The 22,319-nt window shown below is 55.3% G+C and overlaps 1 protein-coding gene across 2 annotated transcripts in view; it reads left to right on the forward strand.

Moving 5' to 3' along the window:
- GSK3B (glycogen synthase kinase 3 beta) overlaps positions 1 to 22,319 on the forward strand; it is a 71,676-nt gene that overhangs the window by 17,966 nt on the left and 31,391 nt on the right. For both annotated transcript variants that reach the window (XM_072139045.1, XM_072139046.1), the window contains exon 2: positions 17,589 to 17,782. In XM_072139045.1, coding sequence (XP_071995146.1) covers positions 17,589 to 17,782 — 194 coding nt within the window. The remainder of the gene's footprint in view (positions 1 to 17,588; positions 17,783 to 22,319) is intronic.

The raw sequence follows: 22,319 nt of genomic DNA on the forward strand, positions 1-22,319 counted from the left end.
TATGTATAAGGATGCTCTATAGGGGAGATACCTGGGCTGTGCTGTATGTATAAGGATGCTCTATAGGGGAGATACCTGGGCTGTGCTGTATGTATAAGGACATGCTATAGGGGAGATACCTGGGCTGTGCTGTATGTATAAGGACATGCTATAGGGGAGATACCTGGGCTGTATGTATAAGGATGCTCTATAGGGGAGATACCTGGGCTCTGGGCTGTGCTGTATGTATAAGGATGTGCTATAGGGGAGATACCTGGGCTGTGCTGTATGTATAAGGATGTGCTATAGGGGAGATACCTGGGCTGTGCTGTATGTATAAGGATATGCTATAGGGGAGATGCCTGGGCTGCGCTGTATGTATAAGTATGTGCTATAGGGGAGATGCCTGGGCTGTGCTGTATGTATAAGGATGTGCTATAGGGGAGATACCTGGGCTGTGCTGTATGTATAAGGACGTGCTATAGGGGAGATACCTGGGCTGTGCTGTATGTATAAGGATGCTCTATAGGGGAGATACCTGGGCTGTGCTGTATGTATAAGGATGCTCTATAGGGGAGATACCTGGGCTGTGCTCTATGTATAAGGATGTGCTATAGGGGAGATACCTGGGCTCTGGGCTGTATGTATAAGGATGCTCTATAGGGGAGATACCTGGGCTGTGCTGTATGTATAAGGATGTGCTATAGGGGAGATACCTGGGCTGTGCTGTATGTATAAGGATGTGCTATAGGGGAGATACCTGGGCTCTGGGCTGTATGTATAAGGATGCTCTATAGGGGAGATACCTGGGCTGTGCTGTATGTATAAGGACATGCTATAGGGGAGATACCTGGGCTGTGCTGTATGTATAAGGACATGCTATAGGGGAGATACCTGGGCTGTATGTATAAGGATGCTCTATAGGGGAGATACCTGGGCTCTGGGCTGTGCTGTATGTATAAGGATGTGCTATAGGGGAGATACCTGGGCTGTGCTGTATGTATAAGGATGTGCTATAGGGGAGATACCTGGGCTGTGCTGTATGTATAAGGATATGCTATAGGGGAGATGCCTGGGCTGCGCTGTATGTATAAGTATGTGCTATAGGGGAGATGCCTGGGCTGTGCTCTATGTATAAGGATGTGCTATAGGGGAGATACCTGGGCTGTGCTGTATGTATAAGGATGCTCTATAGGGGAGATACCTGGGCTGTGCTGTATGTATAAGAATGCTCTATAGGGGAGATACCTGGGCTGTGCTGTATGTATAAGGACGTGCTATAGGGGAGATACCTGGGCTCCGGGCTGTATGTATAAGGATGTGCTGTAGGGGAGATACCTGGGCTGTGCTGTATGTATAAGGATGCTCTATAGGGGAGATACCTGGGCTGTGCTGTATGTATAAGGATGCTCTATAGGGGAGATACCTGGGCTGTGCTGTATGTATAAGGATGTGCTATAGGGGAGATACCTGGGCTGTGCTGTATGTATAAGGATGTGCTATAGGGGAGATACCTGGGCTGTGCTGTATGTATAAGGATGTGCTATAGGGGAGATACCTGGGCTGTATGTATAAGGACGTGCTATAGGGGAGATACCCGGGCTCTGGGCTGTATGTATAAGGATGTGCTATAGGGGAGATACCTGGGCTGGGCTGTATGTATAAGGATGTGCTATAGGGGAGATACCTGGGCTGTGCTATATGTATAAGGATGTGCTATAGGGGAGATACCTGTGCTGTGCTGTATGTATAAGAATGCTCTATAGGGGAGATACCTGGGCTGTGCTGTATGTATAAGGACGTGCTATAGGGGAGATACCTGGGCTCCGGGCTGTATGTATAAGGATGTGCTGTAGGGGAGATACCTGGGCTGTGCTGTATGTATAAGGATGCTCTATAGGGGAGATACCTGGGCTGTGCTGTATGTATAAGGATGCTCTATAGGGGAGATACCTGGGCTGTGCTCTATGTATAAGGATGTGCTATAGTGGAGATACCTGGGCTGTGCTGTATGTATAAGGATGCTCTATAGGGGAGATACCTGGGCTGTGCTGTGTGTATAAGGATGTGCTATAGGGGAGATACCTGGGCTCCGGGCTGTATGTATAAGGATGTGCTATAGGGGAGATACCTGGGCTGTGCTGTATGTATAAGGATGCTCTATAGGGGAGATACCTGGGCTGTGCTGTATGTATAAGGACGTGCTATAGGGGAGATACCTGGGCTCCGGGCTGTATGTATAAGAATGCTCTATAGGGGAGATACCTGGGCTGTGCTGTATGTATAAGGATGTGCTATAGGGGAGATACCTGGGCTGTATGTATAAGGACGTGCTATAGGGGAGATACCCGGGCTCTGGGCTGTATGTATAAGGATGTGCTATAGGGGAGATACCTGGGCTGGGCTGTATGTATAAGGATGTGCTATAGGGGAGATACCTGGGCTGTGCTATATGTATAAGGATGTGCTATAGGGGAGATACCTGGGCTGTGCTGTATGTATAAGAATGCTCTATAGGGGAGATACCTGGGCTGTGCTGTATGTATAAGGACGTGCTATAGGGGAGATACCTGGGCTCCGGGCTGTATGTATAAGGATGTGCTGTAGGGGAGATACCTGGGCTGTGCTGTATGTATAAGGATGCTCTATAGGGGAGATACCTGGGCTGTGCTGTATGTATAAGGATGCTCTATAGGGGAGATACCTGGGCTGTGCTGTATGTATAAGGATGTGCTATAGGGGAGATACCTGGGCTCCGGGCTGTATGTATAAGGATGCTCTATAGGGGAGATACCTGGGCTGTGCTGTATGTATAAGGATGCTCTATAGGGGAGATACCTGGGCTGTGCTGTATGTATAAGGACGTGCTATAGGGGAGATACCTGGGCTCCGGGCTGTATGTATAAGAATGCTCTATAGGGGAGATACCTGGGCTGTGCTGTATGTATAAGGATGTGCTATAGGGGAGATACCTGGGCTGTGCTGTATGTATAAGGATGTGCTATAGGGGAGATACCCGGCTGTGCTCTATGTATAAGGATGTGCTATAGGGGAGATACCTGGGCTGTGCTGTATGTATAAGGATGCTCTATAGGGGAGATACCTGGGCTGTGCTGTATGTATAAGGACGTGCTATAGGGGAGATACCTGGGCTCCGGGCTGTATGTATAAGGATGTGCTATAGGGGAGATACCTGGGCTGTGCTGTATGTATAAGGATGCTCTATAGGGGAGATACCTGGGCTGTGCTGTATGTATAAGGATGCTCTATAGGGGAGATACCTGGGCTGTGCTGTATGTATAAGGATGTGCTATAGGGGAGATACCTGGGCTGTGCTGTATGTATAAGGATGTGCTATAGGGGAGATACCTGGGCTGTGCTGTATGTATAAGGATGTGCTATAGGGGACATACCTGGGCTGTGCTGTATGTATAAGGATGCTCTGTAGGGGAGATACCTGGGCTGTGCTGTATGTATAGGGCTATAGGCCCCTGTTGTATAAAGACCGGAGCGGTTATTACCAGGCTGGTTACCGGCAGGGTCTAGCAACTAGTCTGTCTCACAGGAGATGGTGGATATATCCTGGCCATGGCCAGCACCTGGACCTCTGCTTGTATGATAGACCCCAGGCAGCACCAGCACCTGGACCTCTACTTGTATGATAGACCCCAGGCAGCACCAGCACCTGGACCTCTGCTTGTATGATAGAGCCTGGGCAGCACCAGCACCTGGACCTCTGCTTGTATGATAGAGCCTGGGCAGCACCAGCACCTGGACCTCTGCTTGTATGATAGACCCCAGGCAGCACCTGGACCTCTGCTTGTATGATAGACCCCAGGCAGCACCAGCACCTGGACCTCTGCTTGTATGATAGAGCCCAGGCAGCACCAGCACCTGGACCTCTGCTTGTATGATAGAGCCTGGGCAGCACCAGCGCCTGGACCTCTGCTTGTATTATATACTCCTGGCAGCACCAGCACCTTGACCTCTGCTTGTATGATAGACCCCGGGCAGCACCAGCACCTGGACCTCTGCTTGTATGATAGACCCCAGGCAGCACCAGCACCTGGACCTCTGCTTGTATGATAGAGCCCAGGCAGCACCAGCACCTGGACCTCTGCTTGTATGATAGAGCCTGGGCAGCACCAGCGCCTGGACCTCTGCTTGTATTATATACTCCTGGCAGCACCAGCACCTGGACCTCTGCTTGTATGATAGACCCCAGGCAGCACCAGCACCTGGACCGTTGCTTGTATGATATACTCCTGGCAGCACCAGCACCTGGACCTCTGCTTGCATGGTATACTCCTGGCAGCACCAGCACCTGGACCTCTGCTTGTATGATAGACCCCAGGCAGCACCAGCACCTGGACCTCTGCTTGTATGATAGAGCCCGGGCAGCACCAGCACCTGGACCTCTGCTTGCATGATAGAGCCCGGGCAGCACCAGCACCTGGACCTCTGCTTGCATGATAGAGCCCGGGCAGCACCAGCACCTGGACCTCTGCTTGCATGATAGAGCCCGGGCAGCACCAGCACCTGGACCTCTGCTTGCATGATAGAGCCCAGGCAGCACCAGCACCTGGACCTCTGCTTGTATGATAGACCCCAGGCAGCACCAGCACCGCTGCTTGTATGATAGAGCCTGGGCAGCACCAGCACCTGGACCGCTGCTTGTATGATAGTCCCCAGGCAGCACCAGGACCTCTGCTTGTATGATAGACCCCAGGCAGCACCAGCACCTGGACCTCTGCTTGTATGATATACTCCTGGCAGCACCAGCACCTGGACCTCTGCTTGTATGATAGACCCCAGGCAGCACCAGCACCTGGACCGCTGCTTGTATGATAGAGCCTGGGCAGCACAAGCACCAGGACCCCTATTGTATGATGGAGCCCGGGCAGCACCAGCACCTGGACCTCTGCTTGTATGATAGAGCCTGGGCAGCACAAGCACCTGGACCTCTGCTTGTATGATATACTCCTGGCAGCACCAGCACCTGGACCTCTGCTTGTATGATAGACCCCAGGCAGCACCAGCACCTGGACCCCTATTGTATGATAGAGCCTGGGCAGCACAAGCACCAGGACCCCTATTGTATGATGGAGCACGGGCAGCACCAGCACCTGGACCTCTGCTTGTATGATAGAGCCTGGGCAGCACAAGCACCTGGACCCCTATTGTATGATAGAGCCTGGGCAGGACCAGCACCTGGACCCCTATTGTATGATAGAGCCTGGGCAGGACCAGCACCTGGACCCCTATTGTATGATAGAGCCTGGGCAGGACCAGCACCTGGACCCCTATTGTATGATAGAGCCTGGGCAGGACCAGCACCTGGACCCCTATTGTATGATAGAGCCTGGGCAGCACCAGCACCTGGACCCCTATTGTATGATAGAGCCTGGGCAGCACCAGCACCAGGACCCCTATTGTATGATGGAGCCCGGGCAGCACCAGCACCTGGACCCCTATTGTCTGATAGAGCCTGGGCAGCACAAGCACCTGGACCCCTATTGTATGATAGAGCCTGGGCAGCACCAGGACCCCTATTGTATGATAGAGCCTGGGCAGCACAAGCACCTGGACCCCTATTGTATGATAGAGCCTGGGCAGCACCAGGACCCCTATTGTATGATAGAGCCTGGGCAGCAGCTTCCTCTCCAGCACATGTGTTGTCAGATGTTGTGTATGAGCCGCACAGATTGGACCTTTTCCTGGAATTCTCTCGGCATTATGTACAGGCTGTGGGGAGACGGCGAGGAAGGGAAGTGCCAGGAGGAAGGATCCATTGTCTGGATTCGGGCACCTGGGTAGTTCTGCATCACCAAAACCAGGCTGGTTAATTACTGATATTGGGGAGTGTTCAGACAGAGAAATAATGGTGTGACATGTAAGAGCTTTCTCCAAAACCTGGAGTGGATTAGTGCATTATGATGTTCTATTTCTCCATTCCTATTACTGAATGCGCAGAGCTCCGCTGTATGGGATGAGTTATTGGATGTACATCCACCAATGGTCCGTATGGGCAGCCGGGTGTCTGTAAATTGGGCGCCCTTTTATTTTCTGTGTATTGTGACTTGCAGGGTTTCTCTGACGACACATTGTGGTGGGGCTGAGTATTCTGAAGTTATTGATGAGCCATAAGAATGGTTTATGTTTAAGTGTTAATGAAACTAAAGAGATTGTGGTGACATTGGGCAGGAAAGCCCCCACTAATAGATGGGACGGGATAAATTGGGGCAGCACAGTGGCTCAGTGGTTAGCACTACAGCCTTACAGCACTGGGGTCCTGGGTTTGAATCCCACCCAGGTCAACATCTGCAAAGAGTTTGTATGTTCTCTCCGTGTTTGCGTGGGTTTCCTCCAGGTCCTCCGGTTTCCTCCCACACTACAAAACATACTGGTAGGTTGTTTAGATGGTGAGCCCCATGGGGACAGGGACCAATTTGACATGCTTTGTGCAGCGCAGCGGAATCTGTGTGCGCTATATACAAAAAGAATTATTATTATTACATTTCTCACGGGTGATCAGTCGTATGAGAAGGACCTGTCCTGTCCGCTTCTCTCACGCAGGCTGAGGACACTGCAGGCAGTCCCCGGGTTATGTACAGGATCGGTTCTGCAGGTTTGATCTTAAGTTGAATTTTTATGTAAGTCTGTACTGTGTATTTTATAATTGTAATCACAGACAATATGGTTTTGGTCTCTGTGATTATTGGATTTTAAAACTGTTGGGTTGTCATAAGGACCAGGAGTAACACTAAATCTTCATTACAGACGCCGGTGATGCCTAGGACTAAAGTACAGGAAATTACCAATAGCCAGAGGTCCGTTTGTAACTAGGGGTCGTCTGTAAGTTGGGTGTTGTTACGTAGGGGACGGCCTGTGCTTGTGATGTTCTATGACGCAGTGTTAGCTGATGTTTTATAGTTCAGGAATGTGCGCTGTGATCACAAGGACCTGCGGTGTAGATGAGACTGAGCCCGGAAATATTTCATGTGTAGCCGAGAGAAGGGTTTGAGTGAAACTCAAGGCAATTTTTAATAACCCGGATCATCCACTGTCTGAGACCTTGGACGCTGGGAAAAGCTTGAGGTGTAGATATCTTCAGAAGACAATGAGCTGTGAGCGATATTGTATCCCGTCCGCTATTGCACCTTATAACATCCGTGAACACCATCAGCTTTTATGGTGGTTTTATATGTTTTATCTTGTGTATATGACTGAAGCCAAAGAATATCCCCTTGGGGATTAATAAAGTTTTATCTAATCTCATAGTTCTGTGTGACCTGGATAGAAGAGCAGGAGGATGTGTGACCCCTAGGGAGGGGCTTCTAGTGTTAGTACTGTCAGTGACTGGAGGTCATGCACATGGATAGAAGAGCAGGAGGATGTGTGACCCCTAGGGAGGGGCTTCTAGTGTTAGTACTGTCAGTGACTGGAGGTCATGCACATGGATAGAAGAGCAGGAGGATGTGTGACCCCCTAGGGAGGGGCTTCTAGTGTTAGGACTGTCAGTGACTGGAGGTCGTGCACATGGATAGAAGAGCAGGAGGATGTGTGACCCCTAGGGAGGGGCTTCTAGTGTTAGGACTGTCAGTGACTGGAGGTCCTGCACATGGATAGAAGTGCAGGAGGATGTGTGACCCCTAGGGAGGGGCTTCTAGTGTTAGGACTGTCAGTGACTGGAGGTCGTGCACATGGATAGAAGAGCAGGAGGATGTGTGACCCCTAGGGAGGGGCTTCTAGTGTTAGGACTGTCAGTGACTATAGGTCGTGCACATGGATAGAAGAGCAGGGGGATGTGTGACCCCTAGGGAGGGGCTTCTAGTGTTAGTACTGTCAGTGACTGGAGGTCGTGCACATGGATAGAAGAGCAGGAGGATGTGTGACCCCTAGGGAGGGGCTTCTAGTGTTAGGACTGTCAGTGACTGGAGGTCCTGCACATGGATAGAAGAGCAGGAGGATGTGTGACCCCTAGGGAGGGGCTTCTAGTGTTAGTACTGTCAGTGACTGGAGGTCGTGCACATGGATAGAAGAGCAGCGGGATGTGTGACCCCTAGGGAGGGGCTTCTAGTGTTAGGACTGTCAGTGACTGGAGGTCGTGCACATGGATAGAAGAGCAGGAGGATGTGTGACCCCTAGGGAGGGGCTTCTAGTGTTAGGACTGTCAGTGACTGGAGGTCCTGCACATGGATAGAAGAGCAGGGGGATGTGTGACCCCTAGGGAGGGGCTTCTAGTGTTAGGACTGTCGGTGACTGGAGGTCGTGCACATGGATAGAAGAGCAGGAGGATGTGTGACCCCTAGGGAGGGGCTTCTAGTGTTAGGACTGTCAGTGACTGGAGGTCGTGCACATGGATAGAAGAGCAGGAGGATGTGTGACCCCTAGGGAGGGGCTTCTAGTGTTAGGACTGTCAGTGACTGGAGGTCGTGCACATGGATAGAAGAGCAGGAGGATGTGTGACCCCTAGGGAGGGGCTTCTAGTGTTAGGACTGTCAGTGACTGGAGGTCGTGCACATGGATAGAAGAGCAGGAGGATGTGTGACCCCTAGGGAGGGGCTTCTAGTGTTAGGACTGTCAGTGACTGGAGGTCGTGCACATGGATAGAAGTGCAGGAGGATGTGTGACCCCTAGGGAGGGGCTTCTAGTGTTGGTACTGTCAGTGACTGGAGGTCGTGCACATGGATAGAAGAGCAGGAGGATGTGTGACCCCCTAGGGAGGGGCTTCTAGTGTTAGGACTGTCAGTGACTGGAGGTCCTGCACATGGATAGAAGAGCAGGAGGATGTGTGACCCCTAGGGAGGGGCTTCTAGTGTTAGGACTGTCAGTGACTGGAGGTCGTGCACATGGATAGAAGAGCAGGAGGATGTGTGACCCCTAGGGAGGGGCTTCTAGTGTTAGGACTGTCAGTGACTGGAGGTCCTGCACATGGATAGAAGAGCAGGAGGATGTGTGACCCCTAGGGAGGGGCTTCTAGTGTTAGGACTGTCAGTGACTGGAGGTCCTGCACATGGATAGAAGAACAGGAGGATGTGTGACCCCTAGGGAGGGGGCTTCCAGTGTTAGTACTGTCAGTGACTGGAGGTCCTGCACATGGATAGAAGAGCAGGAGGATGTGTGACCCCTAGGGAGGGGCTTCTAGTGTTAGGACTGTCAGTGACTGGAGGTCCTGCACATGGATAGAAGAGCAGGGGGATGTGTGACCCCTAGGGAGGGGCTTCTAGTGTTAGGACTGTCAGTGACTGGAGGTCCTGCACATGGATAGAAGAGCAGGAGGATGTGTGACCCCTAGGGAGGGGCTTCTAGTGTTAGGACTGTCAGTGACTGGAGGTCGTGCACATGGATAGAAGAGCAGGGGGATGTGTGACCCCTAGGGAGGGGCTTCTAGTGTTAGTACTGTCAGTGACTGGAGGTCCTGCACATGGATAGAAGAGCAGGAGGATGTGTGACCCCTAGGGAGGGGCTTCTAGTGTTAGTACTGTCAGTGACTGGAGGTCGTGCACATGGATAGAAGAGCAGGGGGATGTGTGACCCCTAGGGAGGGGCTTCTAGTGTTAGGACTGTCAGTGACTGGAGGTCGTGCACATGGATAGAAGAGCAGGAGGATGTGTGACCCCTAGGGAGGGGCTTCTAGTGTTAGTACTGTCAGTGACTGGAGGTCGTGCACATGGATAGAAGAGCAGGGGGATGTGTGACCCCTAGGGAGGGTCTTCTAGTGTTAGTACTGTCAGTGACTGGAGGTCCTGCACATGGATAGAAGAGCAGGGGGATGTGTGACCCCTAGGGAGGGGATTCTAGTGTTAGGACTGTCAGTGACTGGAGGTCGTGCACATGGATAGAAGAGCAGGGGGATGTGTGACCCCCTAGGGAGGGGCTTCTAGTGTTAGGACTGTCAGTGACTGGAGGTCCTGCACATGGATAGAAGTGCAGGAGGATGTGTGACCCCTAGGGAGGGGCTTCTAGTGTTAGGACTGTCAGTGACTGGAGGTCGTGCACATGGATAGAAGAGCAGGGGGATGTGTGACCCCTAGGGAGGGGCTTCTAGTGTTAGGACTGTCAGTGACTGGAGGTCCTGCACATGGATAGAAGAGCAGGGGGATGTGTGACCCCTAGGGAGGGGCTTCTAGTGTTAGGACTGTCAGTGACTGGAGGTCGTGCACATGGATAGAAGAGCAGGAGGATGTGTGACCCCTAGGGAGGGGCTTCTAGTGTTAGGACTGTCAGTGACTGGAGGTCGTGCACATGGATAGAAGAGCAGGAGGATGTGTGACCCCTAGGGAGGGGCTTCTAGTGTTAGGACTGTCAGTGACTGGAGGTCCTGCACATGGATAGAAGAGCAGGGGGATGTGTGACCCCTAGGGAGGGGCTTCTAGTGTTAGTACTGTCAGTGACTGGAGGTCGTGCACATGGATAGAAGAGCAGGAGGATGTGTGACCCCTAGGGAGGGGCTTCTAGTGTTAGGACTGTCAGTGACTGGAGGTCGTGCACATGGATAGAAGAGCAGGAGGATGTGTGACCCCTAGGGAGGGGCTTCTAGTATTAGGACTGTCAGTGACTGGAGGTCATGCACATGGATAGAAGAGCAGGGGGATGTGTGACCCCTAGGGAGGGGCTTCTAGTGTTAGGACTGTCAGTGACTGGAGGTCATGCACATGGATAGAAGTGCAGGAGGATGTGTGACCCCTAGGGAGGGGCTTCTAGTGTTAGGACTGTCAGTGACTGGAGGTCGTGCACATGGATAGAAGAGCAGGAGGATGTGTGACCCCCTAGGGAGGGGCTTCTAGTGTTAGGACTGTCAGTGACTGGAGGTCCTGCACATGGATAGAAGAGCAGGGGGATGTGTGACCCCTAGGGAGGGTCTTCTAGTGTTAGGACTGTCAGTGACTGGAGGTCGTGCACATGGATAGAAGAGCAGGAGGATGTGTGACCCCTAGGGAGGGGCTTCTAGTGTTAGTACTGTCAGTGACTGGAGGTCGTGCACATGGATAGAAGAGCAGGAAGATGTGTGACCCCTAGGGAGGGGCTTCTAGTGTTAGGACTGTCAGTGACTGGAGGTCGTGCACATGGATAGAAGAGCAGGGGGATGTGTGACCCCTAGGGAGGGGCTTCTAGTGTTAGGACTGTCAGTGACTGGAGGTCCTGCACATGGATAGAAGAGCAGGAGGATGTGTGACCCCTAGGGAGGGGCTTCTAGTGTTAGTACTGTCAGTGACTGGAGGTCGTGCACATGGATAGAAGAACAGGAGGATGTGTGACCCCTAGGGAGGGGCTTCTAGTGTTAGTACTGTCAGTGACTGGAGGTCGTGCACATGGATAGAAGAGCAGGGGGATGTGTGACCCCTAGGGAGGGGCTTCTAGTGTTAGGACTGTCAGTGACTGGAGGTCCTGCACATGGATAGAAGAGCAGGGGGATGTGTGACCCCTAGGGAGGGGCTTCTAGTGTTAGGACTGTCAGTGACTGGAGGTCGTGCACATGGATAGAAGAGCAGGAGGATGTGTGACCCCTAGGGAGGGGCTTCTAGTGTTAGGACTGTCAGTGACTGGAGGTCCTGCACATGGATAGAAGAGCAGGAGGATGTGTGACCCCTAGGGAGGGGCTTCTAGTGTTAGGACTGTCAGTGACTGGAGGTCGTGCTCATGGATAGAAGAGCAGGGGGATGTGTGACCCCTAGGGAGGGGCTTCTAGTGTTAGGACTGTCAGTGACTGGAGGTCCTGCACATGGATAGAAGAGCAGGGGGATGTGTGACCCCTAGGGAGGGGCTTCTAGTGTTAGGACTGTCAGTGACTGGAGGTCGTGCACATGGATAGAAGAGCAGGGGGATGTGTGACCCCTAGGGAGGGGCTTCTAGTGTTAGGACTGTCAGTGACTGGAGGTCGTGCACATGGATAGAAGAGCAGGAGGATGTGTGACCCCTAGGGAGGGGCTTCTAGTGTTAGTACTGTCAGTGACTGGAGGTCCTGCACATGGATAGAAGAGCAGGGGGATGTGTGACCCCTAGGGAGGGGATTCTAGTGTTAGGACTGTCAGTGACTGGAGGTCGTGCACATGGATAGAAGAGCAGGAGGATGTGTGACCCCCTAGGGAGGGGCTTCTAGTGTTAGGACTGTCAGTGACTGGAGGTCCTGCACATGGATAGAAGAGCAGGGGAATGTGTGACCCCCTAGGGAGGGGCTTCTAGTGTTAGGACTGTCAGTGACTGGAGGTCCTGCACATGGATAGAAGAGCAGGGGGATGTGTGACCCCTAGGGAGGGGCTTCTAGTGTTAGGACTGTCAGTGACTGGAGGTCGTGCACATGGATAGAAGAGCAGGAGGATGTGTGACCCCTAGGGAGGGGCTTCTAGTGTTAGGACTGTCAGTGACTGGAGGTCGTGCACATGGATAGAAGAGCAGGAGGATGTGTGACCCCTAGGGAGGGGCTTCTAGTGTTAGTACTGTCAGTGACTGGAGGTCGTGCACATGGATAGAAGAGCAGGAGGATGTGTGACCCCTAGGGAGGGGCTTCTAGTGTTAGGACTGTCAGTGACTGGAGGTCCTGCACATGGATAGAAGAGCAGGGGGATGTGTGACCCCTAGGGAGGGGCTTCTAGTGTTAGGACTGTCAGTGACTGGAGGTCGTGCACATGGATAGAAGAGCAGGAGGATGTGTGACCCCCTAGGGAGGGGCTTCTAGTGTTAGGACTGTCAGTGACTGGAGGTCCTGCACATGGATAGAAGAGCAGGGGAATGTGTGACCCCTAGGGAGGGGCTTCTAGTGTTAGTACTGTCAGTGACTGGAGGTCGTGCACATGGATAGAAGAGCAGGAGGATGTGTGACCCCCTAGGGAGGGGCTTCTAGTGTTAGGACTGTCAGTGACTGGAGGTCCTGCACATGGATAGAAGAGCAGGAGGATGTGTGACCCCCTAGGGAGGGGCTTCTAGTGTTAGGACTGTCAGTGACTGGAGGTCGTGCACATGGATGTGGGTAGATACAAGGTTTCTCTTGCTGTGATACATTGTTGCACACTCAGGACTGCGGTTTCTGCTGCGTCATGTCTGCAGCCTGTGCCCGGTCATGTGACCTGGTATTGTACCGCCCCCCCGGTCACCTTCTGATAATCAGTCCATTAATGCAGTTAAAAATTATCCAGTAATCTGCAGCGATGGCTCTGGGTTCAAGGATGGAGGCTGCCGGGGGTCCAGGCTCAGGATGGAAGGGCAGGGGTCATGGGGCAGGAGGTGACGGGCAGCCTGTACCTCTGCTCTCATTGGCTGGTTTGTGCTCAGGCTGACTGCGGTCTTCCTGCTGTGCGGAGGTGATGTCTCTACATGTCGGGATGATGTCGGCATTCCTCACCGCCACGAGTCACATCCTCAGAGCCCCGGGGCAGGGGTAATGTCAGGCTCTCTGTTAGGATCCCCCCTGCTTGTTCAGTGTCTGCATGGCTGCCCCCTCCTGAAGGTCCGATGTGCTGCTAGTGGAGTCTGTCAGCATTGCTGCTGATGGTTTCCACTGCAGAGCCGGCTGCCATCAATATGGATGAAGCTCCTGGGAGCCCCGTGCCTTGTCCTGGGCCCATGATAATGTGGGTAGGTACAGGACACTCCAGAAATATTAATAACCTGCCGCCACATGAAGAGGTTTTGTAAGTTATGGCCGAGTCTTCATGCAGCGCCTTCACCCTCGCTGCGTCCACAGATGAGCTATGGGTGTTCTCCATGTCACAGACGTGTCATACTGTATATTACATAGGGGAAGTATGCTACATGTGATATGTGATGTATGGTATATAGGAGGCTGTACTGTATATAGCCGGGGGGGGGGTCACACTGTATGGTATATAGGAGGCTGTACTGTATATAACCTGGGGGGTCACGCTGTATGGTATATAGGAGGCTGTACTGTATATAACCTGGGGGGTCACACTGTATGGTATATAGGAGGCTGTACTGTATATAACCTGGGGGGGGTCACACTGTATGGTATATAGGAGGCTGTACTGTATATAACCTGGGGGGGGGGGTCACACTGTATGGTATATAGGAGGCTGTACTGTATATAACCTGGGGGGGGGGGGTCACACTGTATGGTATATAGGAGGCTGTACTGTATATAACCTGGGGGGTCACACTGTATGGTATATAGGAGGCTGTATTGTATATAGCCGGGGGGTGGGGTCACGCTGTATGGTATATAGGAGGCTGTACTGTATATAGCCGGGGGGGCGGTCACGCTGTATGGTATATATGGGGTTATATGTTCTCAGGGGTAAGACTAGATGCAGGTGATCTTGGGTCTGTCTGGATCTGTGTAGCGCCCGCTCAGGCCGTGGCAGCCTCCATCTTGGTTGTTTCCCTCCTCCTGGACATGGGCTTTGGATTAGGGGAAGTTTCTGGCCCCTGCCCTCCCCCCCCCCACTAACCCTTTCCTGCCCGCTGGCCTCCTATTACATAAAGCTGCCTGGTGTCCTTGGCGGCCGGCGGTGCGCTGCTATTTTCCAGCTGTGCCGGGCAGGAGACACAATCTGATAATTGGCAGCATGCTGGGGAGCTGTGCCCACCCCTGCCCACCACTCTGCATCCTCATGGACTGATTATCTGATCCTGGGAAAGCTGGGTGCTGCCAGGAAGCCGTCCAGCCTTGTGAGCGCTGATCCGGCTCTGATACAATTGGATATTCCTGATTTTGGCGTCTCTCTAGGGCACAGGACAGGACGGGGGTTGCCTCTTGTGTATGATCTGGCGGGGGGGGGGGTGTATGACATGGTGGGGGGGGGGGGTGTATGACATGGTGGGGGGGGGGAGTGTATGACATGGTGGGGGGGGGAGTGTATGACATGGTGGGGGGGGGGAGTGTATGACATGGTGGGGGGGGGAGTGTATGACATGGTGGGGGGGGGAGTGTATGACATGGTGGGGGGGGGAGTGTATGACATGGTGGGGGGGGAGTGTATGACATGGTGGGGGGGGGAGTGTATGACATGGCGGGGGGGGGTGTATGACGTGGCGGGGGGGGTGTATGACATGGCGGGGTGAGGGGGTGTATGACATGGTGGGGGGGGGAGTGTATGACATGGTGGGGGGGGGAGTGTATGACATGGTGGGGGGGGGAGTGTATGACATGGTGGGGGGGAGTGTATGACATGGTGGGGGGGGGAGTGTATGACATGGTGGGGGGGGGAGTGTATGACATGGTGGGGGGGGGGAGTGTATGACATGGTGGGGGGGGGGAGTGTATGACATGGTGGGGGGGGGGAGTGTATGACATGGTGGGGGGGGGGAGTGTATGACATGGTGGGGGGGGGGAGTGTATGACATGGCGGGGGGGGGGAGTGTATGACATGGCGGGGGGGGGGGAGTGTATGACATGGCGGGGGGGGGGAGTGTATGACATGGCGGGGTGGGGGGGTGTATGACATGGCGGGGGGGGGTGTATGACATGGCGGGGGGGGGGAGTGTATGACATGGCGGGGGGGGGGAGTGTATGACATGGCGGGGGGGGGAGTGTATGACATGGCGGGGGGGGGGGGTGTATGACATGGTGGAGGGGGGAGTGTATGACATGGTGGGGGGGGGGAGTGTATGACATGGCGGGGTGGGGGGGGTGTATGACATGGCGGGGTGGGGGGGGTGTATGACATGGCGAGGTGGGGGGGTGTATGACATGGCGGGGTGGGGGGGTGTATGACATGGCGGGGGGGGGTGTATGACATGGCGGGGGGGGGTGCCTCTTGTGTATGACCTGGCGGGGGGGGGTGCCTCTTGTGTATGACCTGGCGGGGGGGAGTATGACCTGGTGTGGGGGGGGTGCCTCTTGTGTATGACCTGGTGGGGGGGGTGCCTCTTGTGTATGACCTGGTGGGGGGGGTGCCTCTTGTGTATGACCTGGTGGGGGGGAGTGCCTCTTGTGTATGACCTGGTGGGGGGGGAGTATGACCTGGTGGGGGGGAGTGCCTCTTGTGTATGACCTGGTGGGGGGGGTGCCTCTTGTGTATGACCTGGTGGGGGGGGGTGCCTCTTGTGTATGACCTGGTGGGGGGGGGGTGCCTCTTGTGTATGACCTGGTGGGGGGGGGGTGTATGACCTGGTGGGGGGGGGGTGCCTCTTGTGTATGACCTGGTGGGGGGGGGGTGTATGACCTGGTGGGGGGGGGGTGTATGACCTGGTGGGGGGGGGGTGTATGACCTGGTGGGGGGGGGTGTATGACCTGGTGGGGGTGCCTCTTGTGTATGACCTGGTGGGGGGGGGGGTGCCTCTTGTGTATGACCTGGTGGGGGGGAGTATGACCTGGTGGGGGGGGGGGTGCCTCTTGTGTATGACCTGGTGGGGGGGGGGGCCTCTTGTGTATGACCTGGTGGGGGGGGGGGTGCCTCTTGTGTATGACCTGGTGGGGGGGGGGGTGCCTCTTGTGTATGACCTGGTGGGGGGGGGGGGTGCCTCTTGTGTATGACCTGGTGGGGGGGGGGGGTGCCTCTTGTGTATGACCTGGTGGGGGGGGGGGTGCCTCTTGTGTATGACCTGGTGGGGGGGGGGGTGTATGACCTGGTGGGGGGGGGTGCCTCTTGTGTATGACCTGGTGGGGGGGAGTATGACCTGGTGGGGGGGGGGGTTGCCTCTTGTGTATGACCTGGTGGGGGGTTTGTGACCTGGTGGGGGGGGAGTATGACCTGGTGGGGGGTGGGGGTTGCCTCTTGTGTATGACCGGGTGGGGGGTGGGGGTTGCCTCTTGTGTATGACCTGGTGGGGGGGGGGGTGCCTCTTGTGTATGACCTGGTGGGGGGGGGGTGCCTCTTGTGTATGACCTGGTGGGGGGGGGGGGGTGCCTCTTGTGTATGACCTGGTGGGGGGGGGGGTGCCTCTTGTGTATGACCTGGTGGGGGGGGGGTGCCTCTTGTGTATGACCTGGTGGGGGGGGGGGTGCCTCTTGTGTATGACCTGGTGGGGGGGGGGGTGCCTCTTGTGTATGACCTGGTGGGGGGGGGGGTGCCTCTTGTGTATGACCTGGTGGGGGGGGGGTGCCTCTTGTGTATGACCTGGTGGGGGGGGGGGTGCCTCTTGTGTATGACCTGGTGGGGGGGGGGGTGCCTCTTGTGTATGACCTGGTGGGGGGGGGGGGTGCCTCTTGTGTATGACCTGGTGGGGGGTTTGTGACCTCGTGGTGGGAGGGTTGTGACCTGGTGGGGGGGAGTATGACCTGGTGGGGGGGGGGGTGCCTCTTGTGTATGACCTGGTGGGGGGGGGGGGGTGCCTCTTGTGTATGACCTGGTGGGGGGTTTGTGACCTCGTGGTGGGAGGGTTGTGACCTGGTGGGGGGGAGTATGACCTGGTGGGGGGGGGGGGTTGCCTCTTGTGTATGACCTGGTGGGGGGTTTGTGACCTCGTGTTGGGAGGGTTGTGACCTGGTGGGGGGGAGTATGACCTGGTGGGGGGGGTTGCCTCTTGTGTATGACCTGGTGGGGGGGGGTTGCCTCTTGTGTATGACCTGGTGGGGGGGAGTATGACCTGGTGGGGGTGTGGTGTATGTGCCATGACATTTGGTTTAGCGTTGTTCCTTAGGTTTGTGTTGTCCTTATTTTCGGGTGTTCGCGCCTCTGACCTTTTTGATGTTTTTTTTCTTTCCCCAGGAGACAAAGATGGCAGCAAAGTTACCACTGTGGTGGCGACCCCGGGGCAGGGTCCAGACCGGCAGCAGGAGGTCAGCTACACAGACACCAAGGTCATCGGCAATGGCTCGTTCGGTGTGGTCTATCAGGCCAAGCTGTGCGACTCCGGAGAACTGGTGGCCATCAAGAAGGTTCTGCAGGACAAGAGGTTCAAGGTGAGGTCCGAGTGATGATGGGGGTTCAGGGCTGGAGGGGCTGGTCCAGGGTCTCCCCTATGTGCCCCCGATGTACATGGGCGACACTCGCTGTGATGGGAGGATACGAGGTGCGGCCCTTATGTCATTATACTCTGCACCATCCCCTTTAAGTTGACGTTGAGATAATTGTCCACAGTTCTCCCCATGGGTTTCTATCAGTGTCTGGTTCTTTGGACCTCTTGTGTTCTCCTGAAGTGCTCTGTGCTGCTGAACACTGTGGTTACAGGACAATGGCTCCTGTGGGTCTGGGACGCCCGTGGTCTGGCAGCTTGGCGCTGTTGTGTGCTTTGTGAGGTTCTTGTGATGGGTCCAGACTCTCCTCAGCTTTGCCTCCCTTCCCAGGTCCTGCCGGCTGCGCTGCAGAGGGAAGGTCCTGGCTCAGTGTAAGGTCCTTCCCATCACCTGCGGCTGGGGGGACATTTGTGAATTTCTCGGACCCCCAAGGTCATCCATAGGTCCCAGGGGGCAGTATCTTCTCTGTGCCAGGACTCATGACCTGTGACATCGGGTGATTGTGCCCATCGTACTGGGGGTGGGGTAGGACACTTGAATGAGCGTTACACTCTGTGTAGGTTTGGGTCAGGTGATTCTGGTTCTGGGCGCATCCCTGGTGCCGGCCAGGCTCACTTCATCATGGAGCCAGCTTTACAGTAGGGGGGCGCTGCAGGTAATAGGGGGAGATGTGCAGGGATAAGGGGGCGCTGCAGGTAATAGGGGGAGATGTGCAGGGATAAGGGGGCGCTGCAGATAATGGGGGGAGATGTGCAGGGATAAGGGGGCGCTGCAGATAATGGGGGGAGATGTGCAGGGATAAGGGGGTGCTGCAGATAATAGGGGGGGGGATGTGCAGGGATAAGGGGGTGCTGCAGATAATAGGGGGAGATGTGCAGGGATAAGGGGGTGCTGCAGATAATAGGGGGGGGGATGTGCAGGGATAAGGGGGCGCTGCAGATAATAGGGGGAGATGTGCGGGGATAAGGGGGTGCTGCAGATAATAGGGGGAGATGTGCAGGGATAAGGGGGCGCTGCAGATAATAGGGGGAGATGTGCAGGGATAAGGGGGCGCTGCAGATAATAGGGGGAGATGTGCAGGGATAAGGGGGCGCTGCAGATAATAGGGGGAGATGTGCAGGGATAAGGGGGCGCTGCAGATAATAGGGGGAGATGTGCAGGGATAAGGGGGCGCTGCAGATAATGGGGGGAGATGTGCAGGGATAAGGGGGCGCTGCAGATAATAGGGGGAGATGTGCAGGGATAAGGGGGCGCTGCAGATAATAGGGGGAGATGTGCAGGGATAAGGGGGCGCTGCAGATAATAGGGGGGAGATGTGCAGGGATAAGGGGGCGCTGCAGATAATAGGGGGGGAGATGTGCAGGGATAAGGGGGCGCTGCAGATAATAGGGGGGGAGATGTGCAGGGATAAGGGGGCGCTGCAGATAATAGGGGGAGATGTGCAGGGATAAGGGGGCGCTGCAGATAATAGGGGGAGATGTGCAGGGATAAGGGGGCGCTGCAGATAATAGGGGGAGATGTGCAGGGATAAGGGGGCGCTGCAGATAATAGGGGGGAGATGTGCAGGGATAAGGGGGCGCTGCAGATAATGGGGGGAGATGTGCAGGGATAAGGGGGCGCTGCAGATAATAGGGGGGAGATGTGCAGGGATAAGGGGGCGCTGCAGATAATGGGGGGGGGGGGATGTGCAGGGATAAGGGGGCGCTGCAGATAATAGGGGGGAGATGTGCAGGGATAATGGGGGGAGATGTGCAGGGATAAGGGGGCGCTGCAGATAATAGGGGGAGATGTGCAGGGATAAGGGGGCGCTGCAGATAATAGGGGGAGATGTGCGGGGATAAGGGGGCGCTGCAGATAATAGGGGGGGGGGATGTGCAGGGATAAGGGGGCGCTGCAGATAATAGGGGGGGATGTGCAGGGATAAGGGGGCGCTGCAGATAATAGGGGGAGATGTGCAGGGATAAGGGGGCGCTGCAGATAATAGGGGGAGATGTGCAGGGATAAGGGGGTGCTGCAGATAATAGGGAGGGGGGAGATGTGCAGGGATATGGGGGTGCTGCAGATAATAGGGGGAGATGTGCAGGGATAAGGGGGCGCTGCAGATAATAGGGGGAGATGTGCAGGGATAAGGGGGCGCTGCAGATAATAGGGGGAGATGTGCAGGGATAAGGGGGCGCTGCAGATAATAGGGGGAGATGTGCAGGGATAAGGGGGCGCTGCAGATAATAGGGGGAGATGTGCAGGGATAAGGGGGCGCTGCAGATAATAGGGGGAGATGTGCAGGGATAAGGGGGCGCTGCAGATAATAGGGGGAGATGTGCAGGGATAAGGGGGCGCTGCAGATAATAGGGGGAGATGTGCAGGGATAAGGGGGCGCTGCAGATAATGGGGGGAGATGTGCAGGGATAAGATAATAGGGGGAGGTGTGCAGGGATAAGGGGGCGCTGCAGATAATAGGGGGAGATGTGCAGGGATAAGGGGGCGCTGCAGATAATAGGGGGGGGAGATGTGCAGGGATAAGGGGGCGCTGCAGATAATAGGGGGGATGTGCAGGGATAAGGGGGCACTGCAGATAATAGGGGGAGATGTGCAGGGATAAGGGGGCGCTGCAGATAATAGGGGGAGATGTGCAGGGATAAGGGGGCACTGCAGATAATAGGGGGGGATGTGCAGGGATAAGGGGGCACTGCAGATAATGGGGGGAGATGTGCAGGGATAAGGGGGCACTGCAGATAATGGGGGGAGATGTGCAGGGATAAGGGGGCACTGCAGATAATAGGGGGGATGTGCAGGGATAAGGGGGCGCTGCAGATAATAGGGGGAGATGTGCAGGGATAAGGGGGCGCTGCAGATAATAGGGGGAGATGTGCAGGGATAAGGGGGCGCTGCAGATAATAGGGGGAGATGTGCAGGGATAAGGGGGCGCTGCAGATAATGGGGGGAGATGTGCAGGGATAAGGGGGCGCTGCAGATAATGGGGGGAGATGTGCAGGGATAAGGGGGCGCTGCAGATAATAGGGGGAGATGTGCAGGGATAAGGGGGTGCTGCAGATAATGGGGGGAGATGTGCAGGGATAAGGGGGCGCTGCAGGTAATAGGGGGGGGGGATGTGCAGGGATAAGGGGGCGCTGCAGATAATAGGGGGGAGATGTGCAGGGATAAGGGGGCGCTGCAGATAATAGGGGGAGATGTGCAGGGATAAGGGGGCGCTGCAGATAATAGGGGGAGATGTGCGGGGATAAGGGGGTGCTGCAGATAATAGGGGGAGGTGTGCAGGGATAAGGGGGCGCTGCAGATAATAGGGGGAGGTGTGCAGGGATAAGGGGGCGCTGCAGATAATAGGGGGAGATGTGCAGGGATAAGGGGGCGCTGCAGATAATAGGGGGAGATGTGCAGGGATAAGGGGGCGCTGCAGATAATAGGGGGAGATGTGCAGGGATAAGGGGGCGCTGCAGATAATAGGGGGAGATGTGCAGGGATAGGGGGGCGCTGCAGATAATAGGGGGGGGTGCTGCAGATAATAGGGGGAGATGTGCGGGGATAAGGGGGTGCTGCAGATAATAGGGGGAGGTGTGCAGGGATAAGGGGGCGCTGCAGATAATAGGGGGAGGTGTGCAGGGATAAGGGGGTGCTGCAGATAATAGGGGGAGATGTGCGGGGATAAGGGGGTGCTGCAGATAATAGGGGGAGGTGTGCAGGGATAAGGGGGCGCTGCAGATAATAGGGGGAGGTGTGCAGGGATAAGGGGGCGCTGCAGATAATAGGGGGAGATGTGCAGGGATAAGGGGGCGCTGCAGATAATAGGGGGAGATGTGCAGGGATAAGGGGGCGCTGCAGATAATAGGGGGAGATGTGCAGGGATAAGGGGGCGCTGCAGATAATAGGGGGAGATGTGCAGGGATAGGGGGGCGCTGCAGATAATAGGGGGGGGTGCTGCAGATAATAGGGGGAGATGTGCGGGGATGGGGGGGTGCTGCAGATAATAGGGGGAGATGTGCGGGGATAAGGGGGCGCTGCAGATAATAGGGGGAGATGTGCAGGGATAAGGGGGCACTGCAGATAATAGGGGGAGATGTGCAGGGATAAGGGGGCGCTGCAGATAATAGTGGGAGATGTGCAGGGATAAGGGGGCGCTGCAGATAATAGGGGGAGATGTGCAGGGATAAGGGGGCGCTGCAGATAATGGGGGGGAGATGTGCAGATAATAGGGGGAGATGTGCAGGGATAAGGGGGCGCTGCAGATAATAGGGGGAGATGTGCAGGGATAAGGGGGCGCTGCAGATAATAGGGGGGGGATGTGCAGGGATAAGGGGGCGCTGCAGATAATAGGGGGAGATGTGCAGGGATAAGGGGGCGCTGCAGATAATAGGGGGGGGGATGTGCAGGGATAAGGGGGCGCTGCAGATAATAGGGGGAGATGTGCGGGGATAAGGGGGCGCTGCAGATAATAGGGGGGGATGTGCGGGGATAAGGGGGCGCTGCA

Source organism: Engystomops pustulosus, chromosome 2 (genome assembly GCF_040894005.1).
Source record: "Engystomops pustulosus chromosome 2, aEngPut4.maternal, whole genome shotgun sequence".
Lineage (NCBI taxonomy): Eukaryota > Metazoa > Chordata > Amphibia > Anura > Leptodactylidae > Engystomops > Engystomops pustulosus.